We start from the raw sequence: 15,954 nt of genomic DNA on the forward strand, positions 1-15,954 counted from the left end.
AATGCAAACAGAAAAGAGAGAGAGAGAGAGAGAGAGAGAGAGATGGAAGAAGGTATTCGAAAGGAAACGCACGTTCTGCAGATCAACTTGATATCGGCTCAAGGATTGAAAGAGCCGTCCGGAAATTTCTCTTAAATTACTTATATATTAATAAATATTTTTATCAAAACTTTATTTTTTATTATCTTCAGTATATATTAATTTTTTTTCTATTTTGATAAATTTTTATTAATAATTTTTATTTTGTTATTATTTTTTTTAAAAAAAGCCCGAAGCTCGGTCTGAACCCGAAAAAAGCCCATTGGACCGGGCCTCGGGCCCAAGATTTTAAGCCCGCGTGTGTTTCGGGTCGGGCCGGCCCGGCCCGGCCATTTTGACACCCCTAATAATTTGTTTATCTTTCGGCCATGAAAACGAGATATTGCAATGTTCCATGGTTTTCTTTGCATAATTCTGTACGTCGATAATCAGCACGGGTTTGTTTTACAGAGAACTGGTGTCGGAACAGCGTTTCAATAGTGATTGACAATTTCGTATGTAGTTATCCCATGCAATTGAGTGTACAGTGAGCAATCGAGGAAAGAACTTTCTGGTCAAATGCACATACATTCATGAACAAGTAAGTTTGTTTTCCCTGCTTCACTTATCTCTCTCGGTGCATATCAGATTCCTCATTTCCTTGTCTCCAAACCGTTTCTGCATTCATAGTGGATCTCAACTGTGCCTTTGCAGTTTTAAGGAGACTCGCACTTGAGAGAGACCTGAAAATGTTTCTAATGGTAAGGCCGATTCACTCAGGGGACACTCAGCTTGGGGTAGGCACCATCCGTACCCAATATTTTCGGGTTATCTGAACCCAAACCCGAATTTCTCACCAGTCGGATCTCCATAATGTTCAGACCTGAAATCTTATAGACAAAATGTAAATGTATTATATATATATATATATTTAGGGGTCAAAGTGTAAATTAGTTACTCTTGGGGCACCCGAGGTAATTAGTCCTCTCATACATTAATACCCGAATCTAAATCCAAATTTCAGGTTTTTTTCTAAGAATTAGACCAACATGCGGGTCGAATGGAATACCATGACTTTCAAATTTTTTTACCAGCCGTGTACTCAGCTGTTTTGCTACTCTTTTTTCTTCGGTGCTGCCTCTAGAATGATCTAATTCCTTTTGTTTCTGAAACAAGGTAGTGGCTGGATTATGGCTTGTATCAATCATCGGCAACTGGTTCAGCTTCTTGTCGTTGGTTTACTTCTGTAAGTACGCACACCAAAAAAAATGAAGAAGCTAAAACTGGTTCTGAAATGCCTCGCTTGTCCGTTTAAAATAACACGCATGGATTGGACAGGTTTTGTTCGAGTCCACACCGTGCCGAAGCTGTACGAGAAGTACGAAGATGATATCGATCCAATCGCAGAGAAGGCTGTGATTGAGATTGAGAAGCGGTACCAAAGTTTTTGAAGCCAAGGTTTTGAGTAAGATGCCCTTTTTCCACATCTCAAAATCGAAATTAAATTAGATATGATCAAGCCTAAGTTAGTTTATCCCAATTTTTGGTCTCAATTGTTTCGATTTCTTCATTATGTATTGGTCTGGAGCTTTACCCTTGTTGAGTTCAGGTCGATTAGTTACTTTCTGACCGCGAAATCTAATGCTTGTTTGGTATAAAGCTTGGTTGGTGGGAATAGGCTGTGGGCCAAGCATGGTATGGGCTTTAGAGCAAAAAATGAGTCCCATAAGAAACAAAATAACCTAAGTTTTTTTTTAAACTAGAACCGTTCTCGAGCTTTCGACCCGATTACATTTATCCTAGTTCCGAAAACAATTTTTAAAACGTACCTAACTACGTCTCACTCTCCATGTGGCTCGAGTATGGGACCTGGGATAGGAGTACTCCACCACCTGAACGGAACTCTTCCACCTCGGCGATGGCTTCTGTCGGCTTCATAAAAGAGACGAAATTAAATATTGGCACTCCCTCTCCAGCAGCTGGAGGGAGGGAGAGCCGATTAAAATAGCAAGCATATCTCTACATATGGTCCAACGGATGTTTACTAATCTGTTTTAAAATAACACTCAGTTATGCGAATGAGATAGAGTACATATTAATAATTAGTTATTTATTAAATCATTTTAAACATTGTTAAAATATTCTATGACGGTCGAAAGAGTTCGTATAATCTGTTATGATAAAAGATATTATTATTTGAACTATGATTTTATATAATTGCGTATGGCGTTTGAGAGTAAGTTTGTGCCAAAGCATCAATTAAATTTGGTGTTGTTAATTACTAAACAATTTCATTTAACCACCATATATATCAAAAGTCAAAACATATAATTCCCCCGGGCTTTTATCAAAGTTTTCTTCCAAAAAACTGAAGGACAATATCGTAATTGAGCATCAGCCGTCGTCTTCTTCAAAATCCCCCATCCCCTGTTCACACACACACAGTCGCTCTCTCACTCATATCCATCTTAACCTCTCTCTACCATTGACCTCATTTCTCTGGAGCCTTACCTCTCCGCCGTCAAAGACTCTTCTCCCGTCTGAATTCGATCGAATTCCGTCGTGGTCTCTCTCGATGGTGTGAATTCCAACGTAACAGAAACCAAGAATTCAAACAGAAAAGAGAGAGAGAGAGAGAGAGAGAGAGAGATGGAAGAAGGTATTCGAAAGGAAACGCACGTTCTGCAGATCAACTTGATATCGGCTCAAGGATTGAAAGAGCCGTCCGGAAAGCTCCGGCGAATGCAGACCTACGCGGTCGTTTGGGTCGACCCCTCCTGCAAACTCCGGACACGAATCGACCGAATCGGCGCCGAAAACCCCATCTGGAACGACAAATTCCTCTTTCAAGTCTCAGCCGATTTCCTCTCTCGAGAAACTTCCGGCGTCTCCATCGAAATCTACACCATCGGTTATCTCCGCGATCATCTGATCGGCACCGTCCGCTTTCTTGTCAGTAATTTCCTCCCAACTGTCTCCTTGAAGGCTCCATCGCTCCTCGCGCTCCAGATCCGCCGTCCCTCGGGGAAGTTCCACGGCGTTCTCAACATCGGCGCCATGGTCATCGACTCCTCTGAAATCACCGCAGACATCTTTAACGTAGTCCGGGAGAACACGACGGAGAGTCGCCGGGGGCGAAGAATGAAGAAGTCCAGATCTGCGGCCGCCGTGGCGGAGATCGGCCGCGCCGACAACGGAGCAGCGAGTTCGAAGGAGAATTCGTACTCAGGATCGGTGGATTACTCCGACGGTCCTGACTCAGCGGCGTCGTCTCCTCTACCATCGTCTTCGTCGCCATTGACGGAGTGGAACAGGATTCGAGATTTGGCGGGAAAGAATCACATGGGATCGTCATCGGACGGCGGAGGATTGCTGTGCTGTTTCTTGATGAAATCATCAGGTGTGTGCGGTGCGTTCCGAGAGGAGAAATGATGGACGGCCAGGATGAGATGGAATTTTTGCTTGCTGCAGATCATTGCCACGTGTACATCGACCCTCGCTCATACATGGTTACAACCAAAACTTTAGATTTTGATCTTTCTTTTTTCCTCGAAAAAGTGTGTGAATTTTTTAGTTGGAAATATGCAAGATTCAAAATTCTGCCGAAGTATTAAATGTGAGATAACTAAGTAAAATAGATTCCACCAAATATGCAAGATTTAATATATATACGAAATTAAATCGAAATGAATCCAACAGAGATAAGTTACCATAACGCATTGCCTGAGAATTGAGAATTTAACAGAGACGAATTACCATCCTACTATCTTTGTGTGTGGGATTTGGTTGGTAATGCCACCCTAAGGCTCGCCCGTTGTTCACAATCCCGAGGGCATATGCAATATATATATATATATATATATATATATATATATATATATATATAAAACAAAGACTCAACTCTACGAGTCACCTGATGCTGGCAAGCCCGAAGATACTGCGACTGCGCTCCGACCATGTTCTGACTCGGAACTTGCTTAGACTGCAAGAAACAAAGACATTTTCGCAAGCGGGAACAGCATATAGATAGATTTCTGCTCTACAGTTATCAGACACATTTGAACAAGATACTTACCATTAATTAAATTGACTTTCTAACTCAGCTGAAACACAAGAGCAGGCAAATATTAATCCTCCATAACGAGAAACATTTTTCTTCGGTTCCTACGGTTATAGTTCAAGTCAAGCCAGTGACTTATTTATTACTCCAGCAACTAGAAGCTACAATTTGATAACAAGTGAAACAAAACAGACAACTGGCAAAAAAAACAAAACAAAACAAAACGTTTAAACAGTTCGGCTAGGCTTGTCCTTTGAACGGCTCGAAGGGGATGAATTCTGCCTATAATTGAACTTCTATTTCTTTCCCTGTCGGCTAAAAAAACAGAAGTCCGTTTCCAAGAAATAACGGGTGGGTGATTATGAATCCAAGCTTCAGTTTCAGTTCAGTCTGATATCCTAAACTCGACTCCTAACAAGTCCTTCACCACCTCATATGTCACAAATGCTATCGCAATCGATGGTACAACCTGAAAAACACAATGCAATAAGATTATATCAACTGGTATAGATATCAAATCATTTGAGCATTTATGTTAATTAATTCGTAAACTAGGAAATGGATGAGGGGACAGAACCTTCACTGAATTGGGAACCAATCCCTTGTACAGTGCTCCAAAGCCCTCGTGACGAACTGTTTTCCTGAACGCATCGATCATGCCGCTGTATTCATGAGAAGCCTTGCCCCTTCCATCCCCAGTAACAACTGAAGAAGCATCCTTCCACCCAACCATTTGCATTCTTCTACGAATAACATCAAGCGGATAGGCAACTGTCTGGCCTACTGTTCCAGCTGCAGCACCGCATGCAAGCCTTGTCGTCACGCTCAATTCCGAATCTTGTGCCAGCCCATATGGATTTGCTTTTACTAGCCAGTCTTTTAGTGATTCATACACTGCAAAGTTCAAGCCCACATATGGAACCTGCATAACCGCACCAGACAATTAAGGGTTCCATTAAATGGTAAAGTTGTAGTATTAAGTTCAAAGGAGAAGAGCTGAAATTTTTTACCACTCCAATCACTGATGGAAGCCAACCACGGTACAAGGCACGTGGTCCTTCCTCTCGCAGAACAGTTGACAAAGCATGGAATATTCCTCTATATTGATAAGGAGAGTTTGCAGTCTGTAAAAAACAATCATATTCATCTTTGCAGAAGTAAAAAAAGAAAAAAAAGGTGTCAGCGCTCATTAGTTGGGATACAAATAGTACCTGGACAGTTAGCCTTCCCCGCACCATATCCATTGGATATGTTGCAGACATAGCTATTATTCCAGCGGTTGCACCAGCTCCAAGGCGTAAAACTGGAGTGAGCTGAGCATTCTCTGCAGAAAAGGCATAAATCCAGATCCAAAGAACTCATAAAATGAGCGAGTATTCTAGAACCAACGCAAATGGCTAGTGACATTTGACTAAAATGTAGCTCTGAAAGCTTAACTCACAAGCAAATTAAACAACCAAGTTATAGTAAAGTTGACACCTATAGATATTTTGAGACAGAACAATAAGAAATCAAATGTGAATAAATAATTTACCATTTCCTGTCTGCTGCCTGTACATGTATAATATTCCCCTGGCAAAGAAAAGTAGCAGAAATTAAACCGAAGAAATAATTTTAACAGGCAAACTATAGCTAACTGGTAAATGTCAATACATGAAAACTTTTAGAAGAATTAAGAAGATTGAACCCAAACAGAATGACACACTTAGCCACGGAAAAAGTAAATAACATACTTCGAAGCTTGCTCATAGCTGAAAAACTTGACGGCTGAATTCGGAACTATACGAGCACAGTTGGTACCATTTCCTTTGAACAGCCCACGAAAGCCTTCTGTCTTCCAAATATACTTCAATCCTTGAATTGTTCCATTATATTTTATGCTATGTGGGTTTTGGACCTACACATTAACAAACCGTATATCGAGTTTGAGAAAGCATTTACATGAAATTCCAAAGAATCAACCAGGTGACTGGAAAAAACCTGTAAGAGAATCTTTAACCTTTCCAGGGGTGCAACTGCAGTGCGAGACCTGATCAAATACACATAAGCAAAAAAACACTATCATAAGAAACAAATGTGCACGCTTAATGTTTAACATACCTACTGAAACTCGAAGTGAAACTACGCAAACTAACTACTCTTGCTGTATATCTATATCCACATCGGATACTAGGAGGAGACTAGAGCGACATAGCTAGCTCGATATATTCTGCCGCAAAATCTATATTGATCATACTGGCTACGATGTATGGCTGAGCCTGCACCTCGAAAAGAATGCTCGGTAATCTCAAAAAGCTCTGCAGCAACCAGAATAACTTTGAATATCTATATTGATTGCTCGAACACGGATTTGGACCTCGCAAATTCAATGAAAGGGAAAAAACAGCCCGCTCTGCCTAAATTGCCTTCCGCAACAATACATGAGCACTAGAATTAAGACTTTTCCTCGAAGCATTCATCAATAGCAAAATGGTAAAAGAAAATCCAAAAATCCAAGTTCCGCATCCCGGTTACGTTGCTCAACAAATTAATCGATCCAACGAATGATCCTACGCAACGTTTCAAGAGATCTTTCATTTTTCGAATTGAAACAGAAACGAAGAAAATTAGAAAATAGAAAATAGCAACTCACAATCCACCAGCAACGCCGCCAGCGACGAGAGACTTGCAAACACTGAGAACGGCGTAGCTCGGAGCCTTGACTCCCTCCCTCGCCAACTTCGCCTCCTCCGCCAGATTAACGATCGTCGAAACCGCTGCCGATTCGCTCGTCTTCACATCCTCCGAAGCCATCAATGAACCACCACCAACACAATAAATTACTCCGATAGAGAGAAAAATCAATCAGCGAGGAGGTAATAACACAGTATGAGCCCTAAGATTCCGTCAAAGTTTCAGAATCTCCTATCTCCGTACGACGATGAACGAATCGAGAAGGTTCACCACCGAATTTACCGTGGCGGCAGTGATAAAAGTCTCACAAACAAATCACACTACTTGAGAGTAATGACGGCGTCTGATCACTGGAGCGCGCCTTTTGTAATGAAATGGATCGAGGGTTTTGTTGCCGTTCAAGGTGATAAAGCCACGCGCATCTTCGAGGGCGTGGTGAGTACTCTCCTCGGTGTTTGTTTGCCACGTGGAATCATCGCAATGGTTTAAGCGGTGGTGTAACCATCGCGAGTAGTTGAGAGCGCTTTTGCATCTTGTGGCCCCCGTCATCCCTTGAGAAACAAAAATAATTTCCTACCACGTAAATTTTAGGCCCAGCATATTTATTTTTTTTATAAAATGAAATTTTCAAGTCAATGTGAATTTTATTTTCTCCTCGATTCTTATGGATAATGGTGATCGTAATACATGTGTTTTGGATTATAAATATGTAAAACGATTCCTTTCTGGAAATTCTATTACGATCTTTGTTTATTCTTTCCGTACTTGCATAATTTTCCTGCAAATACCATAACAAAGTAATTGGTAATCGCTCTCAGCAGTTCTATATTAATTTATTTACACCACAATTAATTTGGTTTTAATTAATTTAATACACGGGTGGGGGGAGGGAGTTGTTGAATTTGTCTTGCAAAAATATTCCAGTGAATATTGTGGATTTTATTTTTGGAATATTTTTTAAAGAGAATACTGTATATAATATATGGATTTTAAAGAACATTGGACCACATTGACAATAAGAATCACATACTAAAGACAGCCTCAGCTCAGCCCAGCTTGGCCCAGATCCAACATCGGCTCAATAATATAAGAGCGTTGAACATGGGCTTTGGGCCAGAGTTGTGTCAAATCAATATATATATATATATATATATATATAAAACATTTATGATAATATTTTTCTTCGAGTATTAATTAACGATGACTATGGCTGTTTATGCATTAATTTCATTTATAGTATCAGCAAATGGACTGGGGTTACTTGAACGACTCAGACAGGTATGACTTTTCAGCTGTCGCCTTTATTAATATAATTATCTGTATGTACAACCAAGATGGAGTCAAAAGGGGCGACCGTATTTAAAATAAATAAATAAATAGAGAGTTCAAATATTATTATTATCCTTTCCAAATATTTTCGAAGAAAAACTAGCGACCCTCCCAATTTACATTTTAAATATCATTCAATAATAATAATAATATTAATAATAATAATGATGATGGTGGTGATGATGACCGTTATTATTATTTTGGTATATCACATTCGGTCCGAATCGAATAATACGTAAATGTAGTCCAATAAAATCTGATATAAAAACATAGTAGTTATAATATTTTTATAAGAAAAAATTGAAACCCGAATCCACATCGAAATGTATATAAAAATAACAAAAAAAAACTGTTAATATTTTAGAAAACACAGAGTTTTATATTTTGATTACAAACCGCGAATTGAAATCGAAACTAACCCGATTGAACAGTATTTAATATAAAATCTGAATAAATATATAGATGTTTTAAAATCACAATAATCGAATATAAAACTGAAATATCTATCCGTACGAGCTCTCATACGGACATAAAAGGTTAAAAAAATTAAATTTATATAAAGAAAAAAACAACAGGAGAACTTATAACTTATAAGCACGTCCTGGGAACATGGCAGCATTAACTTGGACAACCTGCACGTCGATTTGTTTACAATTAGAACAAAAACAAACAGGGTGCTCCCTCCGGAATATTTCAAAATCACTCTTATTTTCTCTCTCCCTGTTTGGTTCCCGGGAAAGCTAAGTAAAGTGTGAGAAAATTACCATTATTTTCTCTAATCCTCCGGTTCAAGTTTCCCCGCAATCAAACACTATTCACACGATAATTTTTTTTTTCTTCCCCCGATTGATATTTGCTGCGAGAAAGAATAGTAGTATTTTTTTGTTATTTAATTCCTCTGAATTTTCAAAACTACATCCAGAAATGGCTGCGTCGTCAAGGAGATTAAGGTTGCTTCTTTGATCCTCGTATCGACGACTCCGACCAGAAATCGCCTATTTTATCCGCTCATCAGCTCGTCGCCGGCAACTTTGTTCCTCGAGGTGAGTTTCTCTCTGTCACGTTTTCTCCCGTTAGGATACTCAGAAAATCCCGGACAGCGTGTGGAAATCTCAGAAAATGGTTTATGGCTTGTTCGCTTGAATCCAGCAACTTAGCGAAGCTGTTTTCCGTTTTCCCCTTTCAGATTCTCTTAGAAATATAGAAGTTTAATCTGTTGATGGTTTCATTTAACATGGATGAGAAAGCTCAACGGTAGTATTTGCCGATTCAGTTTAATCCGATTGGAGGAAATATGATTCTAGATGCGAACTTTTTCCCAGTTACAGACTTACAGTCTAAAGGAACTTTGTTCTTTCGCCGACTATTTGATTTGCAGTCAATTGAACAAAACCCTAAAAGCAATTTCTTCAGCAACGCCCGGAGAAGCTAATGAGGGGAGGAGGAGGGGACGTACATGAAGCAGATGTCGAATCAGACGCTGGTTCCTCGAGGAGTGAAGAAAAGTGTGTCGGGGAGAAGAATGATTCTTCCAGTCCGATGAGAAAACATCAAGACGATTCAAATTCAAGGCCTGGGTCTCGTAGATCAGGAAAGAGTGTGAGAGATGAGGAGTTTGAAGAGCCGAACTATGGGTCAGATTCTTCTTCTAGTTCACATAAACCACATGGGAGGAAACCAAGCAATCCAGTTCAATATACAGGTCAAGAACGTGCTGAGCTTCTAAGGAGGTTAGATTCCATAAAGGAGCATCTTCTTCGTGGTTCTAACGTGGTTGATAAACCTAATGAATCAGATCAGCCACCAATGCCCTTTCCTGGTCCTGGAAAACATGTCCCAGGAACTTTGTTTTACCATCCCTACCCCGAGCCATCTCCTTATGGAGGGAGACCAATGCCGATGCATGGAAGGATGTATCCTTCAACGAGTAACTCAGCTCATATTCCAGGGTACAGAGACCCTTTTGGGTTCCAACCCCATAGGAGACACACGAATTGGCATCCGGGTCATTACCCCAATCCAAGTTATCCAACAACTCGTCAGTATGCTGATATTGGTCCAGATATATTGGAGCCACACCCACAGGATCCTAGGTATCATCCATTCTTTCAACCTCCACCAAGTAGGTATGGTGATGTACCGTATAGCCCTGTTTCACATCAACGGGAGAAATTCACGCCATTCGGTTCACAGAGCTATAATAGCTCGAGTACTTTTCATTCTTCGATGAGTTCTTCTGGCCCACAAGGCCACACAAGGTGGCCAAGTGATCTTGACTCTGAAATGGGTGGCACATTTGCTCGTGGGAATGTCCAAAAAGCTGTATCAGACACTGATGCTCGCTGTTGCCGTCCTCTGGCAGGTGGTGCTCCTTTCATAGCTTGCCACAATTGCTTTGAGCTGCTGTATTTGCCTAAGAAACCGCTGATTGTTCTGGAAAAGCAGAAAAAGTTGCAATGTGGTGCTTGTTCTGAAGTAATCAACTTCACTATTGTCGATAAGAAACTTGTTTTTACTTCTGGCCAAGTGGAAACAGACACGGTTTCCAGAGATGTAGAAGACAGAAGCATGAGCCCAGAAGTAAAAAATGCCGTTCTAAATTCTTCTCACGGCCATGTTAGTCAACCAAGTGCTGATCTCTCCTCTGTTGATTACAATGACTCTGGAAACAATTTTCAGTGTATGGACGAAGAATCAGCTGAGGAATCTACAAAAATCCGGGATATTCAAAGCGTCCAATCTCAGTCTCCTAGACAACATTCTGATGATGAGAAGTCAAAAACTTCTGATGGACAACAAAGGGTGATCAAGTCTGTCCGCCATCGAGTTAAAGACACAAAAGTTTCGGAACCTACTCCTGCTCAAGGTTCTCTCCACGAACTCTTTGAGTATTCTAACATAAACCGGGTGGCACTCAGTTACGGCATGGCCCAGTTAAGTATTAACTCGGAAAAGCAGGAATCCTACTCGAAACAGGACTCGCTGAACCCAGAATCAGTGGCTACCGAGACAGATGTCTCTTATAATGGATACTCTAACACCGATGCATCTGAAGATTTTAGGGACTCTACCAGAAGCGAAGAAGACAGCAGAGTAAGAAGCCGAAAAGGAAGTGGTTCTGCTTTTGTGGAAGTAACCAATAACGGCTCTAAGGATCAAAATGAAGAAAATGGGAAGTCACAACAAGAGATATGGGTGAATGGGCGACTGATACCTGAAGATCAGGTTAGGAGAGCTGAGAAATTGGCTGGACCAATACAACCTGGAAACTACTGGTATGTCTGCTCCTCTTATGTTTCTGAGGCTTTTTGTCATTGTGGGATAATTTTGTTATCAGCTGTTATAGTCAATTTCAGCATACATCTGAACGTTGGTATATAATTAAGCTGTTATATATCCAATTGCTTTGTTCATGTGGCCTGCTATTTCTGTACACCTGCCATGACCTTGAACTTGAACACATCCAAGTATGGGAATTGTTGATGGTTTTGAAGTCTAGTGGCACCTTTCCATTACCAGATAGCTTTTTATGTCTAATTTCCACCGATACTTGAGAAGGTTGGTATCATCCTAACGAGGGTTTAGACTCTTATTGGTTAGTACTGTACTACTGTATGTAACCATCTAGGCAGGGCAAGGTTGTTCAATTGCTTAATGGCTTGAGTTCGTGGGTAATGTGGGATGATAACACCTTCCTATGAATCATAATCATTTTTTCAATTGGTTCTTATGTGACCAGGTATGATTACCGTGCTGGGTTCTGGGGTGTGATGGGCAAGCCATGTCTTGGCATCATACCGGTAAGATCTCAACACTCTTTTCGAAATTTCGACTTAGGCTTGGAATTTCTTTCTTTCTGAATGGTTTGAAACTATTCTTGCAGCCATTTATCGAGGAGTTCAGCCATCCCCCGATGCCGGATAACTGCGCTGGAGGAAACACAGGCGTGTTTGTGAATGGAAGAGAGCTTCATCCGAGAGATCTGGATTTACTTGCGGGGAGAGGGCTTCCTCGGGAGATTGACCGTTCTTACGTCATCGATATATCAGGCAGAGTCCTCGACGGAGATTCGGGTGAAGAACTTGACAGCCTTGGCAAACTAGCCCCATCGTAAGCACTCCAAACCATCACACGTATAGATTGAAGCTACCTACATTACATATGCTTGTTTTAGTAGAGACCCTTTTACACGGCTGGCCTTAAGGAAACAGCTCTCTCTATTCAGTAACCCATCGAACATGTAACAACAATATTCTGAGCACATGCACATGCCTAGGATAGATGGCTGCATATTTGATACACGGCCTGTCATTTGATGGACTATATTATGAGATAACTAACATAGGCTGCGGTTGTGGGATTTTGTTGAAAAGGGTTGAGAAGAAGCAGCACGGGTTCGGCATGAAAGTTCCCAGAAGACGGGTTTCATGAACATTCATTCGGACCTCTCCAAATTCCAGTTTCAATATTCATTATTGGAGTTTTTATTTTTTAAATGTAAATTGTGCTTGATATGTCATACCTTTGTTTTTTTTTTTTTTTTGGGTCTGTAAAAGGTTATTATTATTTCCATTCTTTTGGTACCGTTCGGTTTGTGAGTGTTGGTCCAGAAAACCATATATATGTTATTGTACGAATTATTAGTTTTATTGTGGATAATCTTTTTTTTTCTGGTTATAGTAATAAATAAAGAAAAGGGGGGCGTGGAAAAGGGCGGTGGGTCCATAGGATTTAATGGTTGTAGGCCCATGGACTCGAGTTCAACGTCCAATGGGCCTATAAATAAATGATATATTTATCAATTAAGATGTCATGAAATGGTTATTAAATTTAAAACAAAATTGAAAAAGACGACAGAACCACTCGGAACAGAACATTCATTCTTCTCCACGCCTCCACGGATATTTTACACTCGAAACAAGGCGAAATATGATTATTTACCAAAGTTTAATTATTTTTGGTCATTTGTCCCCACCATAATACAATTATCACAACATTTGATGCCTTCTTCTTGCACTTGAAGAATATATATATATATATATATATATAGATATAATTTTATGCCCTTTATTTCTTAACAACAGAGCTCTTTAATCATTTTAACATTGAGATCGTTTCTTGATCACCAGGGAGAACAACTACAATGCATTCAATAGCTTAGAAACCACTTTACCTGTTCTTCTCTCTCTCTGATATTTCTTCAGAAAATTTTTGGATTAAATGTTTAAAAGCATGAAGAATCTGGTTGACACGAGCCCATTTGTTTCCTCTCGCCCACGCAATCAAATCTTTGTCAAGCTCCTCGTTTCGTTCCTTCTGATCGGCCTCGCTTTCCGTCTTCTCATCTCCGATTCCTTCGTCGCCTCTCCAGTTCCCGATGTCCAGACCGCACCGGAATCTCCCCCTTCGGATCTCTCTGCTGGCTCCCAAGCTTCGGTCTCTGTCGATTCCCCGGAAAATATCACAATTGCTTCACAGAATGGTGAGAATTTGTTGCTATTGTTGATTCATCTATACATTTCTGCAATATTTGAAATATGAATCAGATCCGGGCAAACAGAGGAAATGGGTTTGTTCCTTGACATCTTTCGCTGCTCTAGTTTTGATCCTTTATTTGATTGGGAATTTTGGGCGATTCAGCATCTTGGAGAATTTCAGAGGAATTACTTTATTTGCTGGGTTTTGATTTTTTTGGGCATGACGGAGACTGAGCTCCTTAAAAATGGCGAGTGAGCAAAAAGAGTGTTTTCTTCATCAACTCTCCTGGAAATGATCACCTCCTCTCTTTCCTTTTCTTTATTGCATCTGAAAAGAATTACTTGTCCGGATTTATTCATCTGCAAATGATGAAATTTCTCAACGTGTTTGATTCAAACGCCACCATTCTCCATGTTTCTCTCAATGCCCGGTTCTTTAATCTCTCAAAGCTGATGGTGCTTGAACTCGAGCAATAATTGCTAAAAGCTTGTATCTGTCTGATTATAAATCCCTGTGGTGAGAAATGCAGCTTCAGGGAAATGCGATATCTTCAAAGGAAAGTGGGTTCCTGACCCATCAGGGCCGGTGTACACAAACACCACTTGCCGCCATATCCAAGATCATCAGAATTGCTTGAGGAATGGACGCCCTGATGTTGATTTCCTTTTCTGGAGATGGAAACCCCGAGATTGCCATCTTCCGAGGTTCAATCCCAAACATTTTCTCGACGCAATGAGGAACAAATGGTGGGCATTCATCGGCGATTCCATTTCACGTAACCACGTCCAGTCCCTTCTCTGCATTCTCTCTCAGGTATCTAGAGATTGTAGCTTTTGTTCAGTGAGATTGAATGTCTTTATTGGCTGAATATTCAATGTAGATTGAGCTCAAGCTTCTTAGATTGCAAGTAAAATTCTCAACTCCTGGAATTTCACTTGGATCGCATTCATGCATATACAGATATTACACTTGTATGGCAGGTAGAAGATGCAGAGGAAATATACCATGACAAGGAGTACAGGTCAAAGATATGGAGATTCCCTTCTCACAACTTCACCCTTTCGGTCATTTGGTCTCCTTTTCTTCTCAAAGCCGAGACCTTTGAAAACCCTGACGGGGTTTCCTCCTCGGATATCCAGCTCTACCTCGACCAGCTCGACCGTAAATGGACTGACCAATACCAAAACTTCGACTATGTCGTTATCTCCGGTGGAAAATGGTTCCTCAAAACCACGATAAACCACGAGAACAACGCTGTAATGGGCTGCCATTACTGTCAGGGAAAGAACAACCTGACCGAACTCGGCTACGAGTACTCCTACCGCAAAGCCCTCGAGCTCGTTTTCAACTTCATCACACGATCCGACCACAGCCCACTTGTCCTGTTCCGCACAGCGACGCCAGACCATTTCGAGAACGGGGAATGGAACAGCGGTGGGATGTGTAATAGAACGATGCCCTTTGGGGAAGGCGAGATTGCGTTGAAGGATGTGGATTCCGTGATGCGGGAGATCGAGATAGAGGAGTTCCAGAAAGTTCGGGAAGTTTCTAGAAATATGCGACTGCTGGATACGACAGCTATGTCTTTGGACAGACCGGATGGTCACCCGGGTCCGTACAGGCATCTGAATCCGTTCGCAGGTATGAAGGAACACGTTCAGAATGATTGCCTTCATTGGTGCTTACCTGGTCCCATAGATCATTGGAACGATCTTCTGATGGAAATTATGCTTAGTCCGGACCGCTACAGATGACGGTCGGACCATTCGGATTTCTTCATGTTGGTTTCCAATGAGTCTGAGATTGGTCGATCAATGATCACAGAAATGTTTTTATTGTACAATAAATCATTTTGTAAGATAATTGTATTCTCGAAGTCCGGTCTAGTGTTTGTGATACACACTATTTAATTAAGGAAATTTTCCAAAAAAAATACCCAGTTTATGAAAATGGTCCAAATAAAAACCCTAATTTCTAATTTGCCAAAAAAATATCCAGATTCATTTAATTTTGTCAAATAGATATTCAATAGAAAACGGCTGATTATTGATTAGCCGTTTGACTCGACTGACGTGGTTGTCGTGTATTACACGTCTTCCTAAATCGAAATTGAACAGTTGAACCGATTTAGTCTAAAGCAGCGAAAATTTTAAATTTTAAACCGAAGATTGAACCGGTTTGGTAAAATAATAAAACCCAATTCCCTAAATTCTCGAATGCAAGAGCTTCAAGCGAAATTCTGACTTTATTTTGCTCAGGCAACTTTTAATTGGGCCTTCAAGGAGCCCAAATAGTAAACGACGCCGTTTATTTGGTTGGTTATGGAAGACCTAAAAAGCGTGTCGTTCTAGTCAATGAGCCGCTAATGTGCTGCCGTTTTGCTAAGACACCGGGGG

The 15,954-nt window shown here is 40.6% G+C and overlaps 5 protein-coding genes across 5 annotated transcripts in view; 4 read left to right on the forward strand and 1 right to left on the reverse strand.

Moving 5' to 3' along the window:
- LOC104817092 (reticulon-like protein B7) overlaps positions 1-1,671 on the forward strand; it is a 2,801-nt gene extending 1,130 nt beyond the window's left edge. The window contains exons 2-4 of the mRNA XM_010546169.1: positions 625-779; positions 1,195-1,264; positions 1,357-1,671. Coding sequence (XP_010544471.1) covers positions 625-779; positions 1,195-1,264; positions 1,357-1,469 — 338 coding nt within the window. The 3' untranslated portion in view covers positions 1,470-1,671. The remainder of the gene's footprint in view (positions 1-624; positions 780-1,194; positions 1,265-1,356) is intronic.
- Positions 1,672-2,324: 653 nt separating this feature from the next.
- Positions 2,325-3,833, forward strand: LOC104817045. The gene has a single exon (XM_010546122.1). It carries the CDS (start codon positions 2,668-2,670, stop codon positions 3,448-3,450), a length of 783 nt encoding a protein of 260 aa, XP_010544424.1. The 5' UTR covers positions 2,325-2,667; the 3' UTR covers positions 3,451-3,833.
- Positions 3,834-4,122: 289 nt separating this feature from the next.
- Positions 4,123-7,097, reverse strand: LOC104817046 (mitochondrial adenine nucleotide transporter ADNT1). The gene is made up of 8 exons (XM_010546123.2): positions 6,711-7,097; positions 6,059-6,107; positions 5,812-5,975; positions 5,613-5,650; positions 5,290-5,402; positions 5,089-5,202; positions 4,656-5,000; positions 4,123-4,547 (listed from the first exon to the last, which is right to left on the reverse strand). The coding sequence occupies exons 1-8, from the start codon at positions 6,869-6,871 to the stop codon at positions 4,464-4,466; spliced, it is 1,068 nt and encodes a 355-aa protein (XP_010544425.1). The 5' UTR covers positions 6,872-7,097; the 3' UTR covers positions 4,123-4,463.
- A 1,693-nt stretch (positions 7,098-8,790) lies between these two features.
- LOC104817047 lies at positions 8,791-12,632 on the forward strand. Its single transcript, XM_010546124.2, has 5 exons — positions 8,791-9,123; positions 9,459-11,355; positions 11,820-11,880; positions 11,964-12,190; positions 12,454-12,632. Exons 2-5 carry the CDS (start codon positions 9,512-9,514, stop codon positions 12,509-12,511), a joined length of 2,190 nt encoding a protein of 729 aa, XP_010544426.1. The 5' UTR covers positions 8,791-9,123; positions 9,459-9,511; the 3' UTR covers positions 12,512-12,632.
- A 537-nt stretch (positions 12,633-13,169) lies between these two features.
- Positions 13,170-15,472, forward strand: LOC104817048 (protein trichome birefringence-like 25). The gene is made up of 3 exons (XM_010546125.1): positions 13,170-13,562; positions 14,088-14,371; positions 14,539-15,472. Exons 1-3 carry the CDS (start codon positions 13,301-13,303, stop codon positions 15,310-15,312), a joined length of 1,320 nt encoding a protein of 439 aa, XP_010544427.1. The 5' UTR covers positions 13,170-13,300; the 3' UTR covers positions 15,313-15,472.
- The last annotated feature ends 482 nt before the right edge of the window (positions 15,473-15,954 follow it).

The sequence above is a fragment of the Tarenaya hassleriana genome, unplaced genomic scaffold, assembly GCF_000463585.1.
Source record: "Tarenaya hassleriana unplaced genomic scaffold, ASM46358v1 Cleome26, whole genome shotgun sequence".
Classification (NCBI taxonomy): Eukaryota; Viridiplantae; Streptophyta; class Magnoliopsida; order Brassicales; family Cleomaceae; genus Tarenaya; species Tarenaya hassleriana.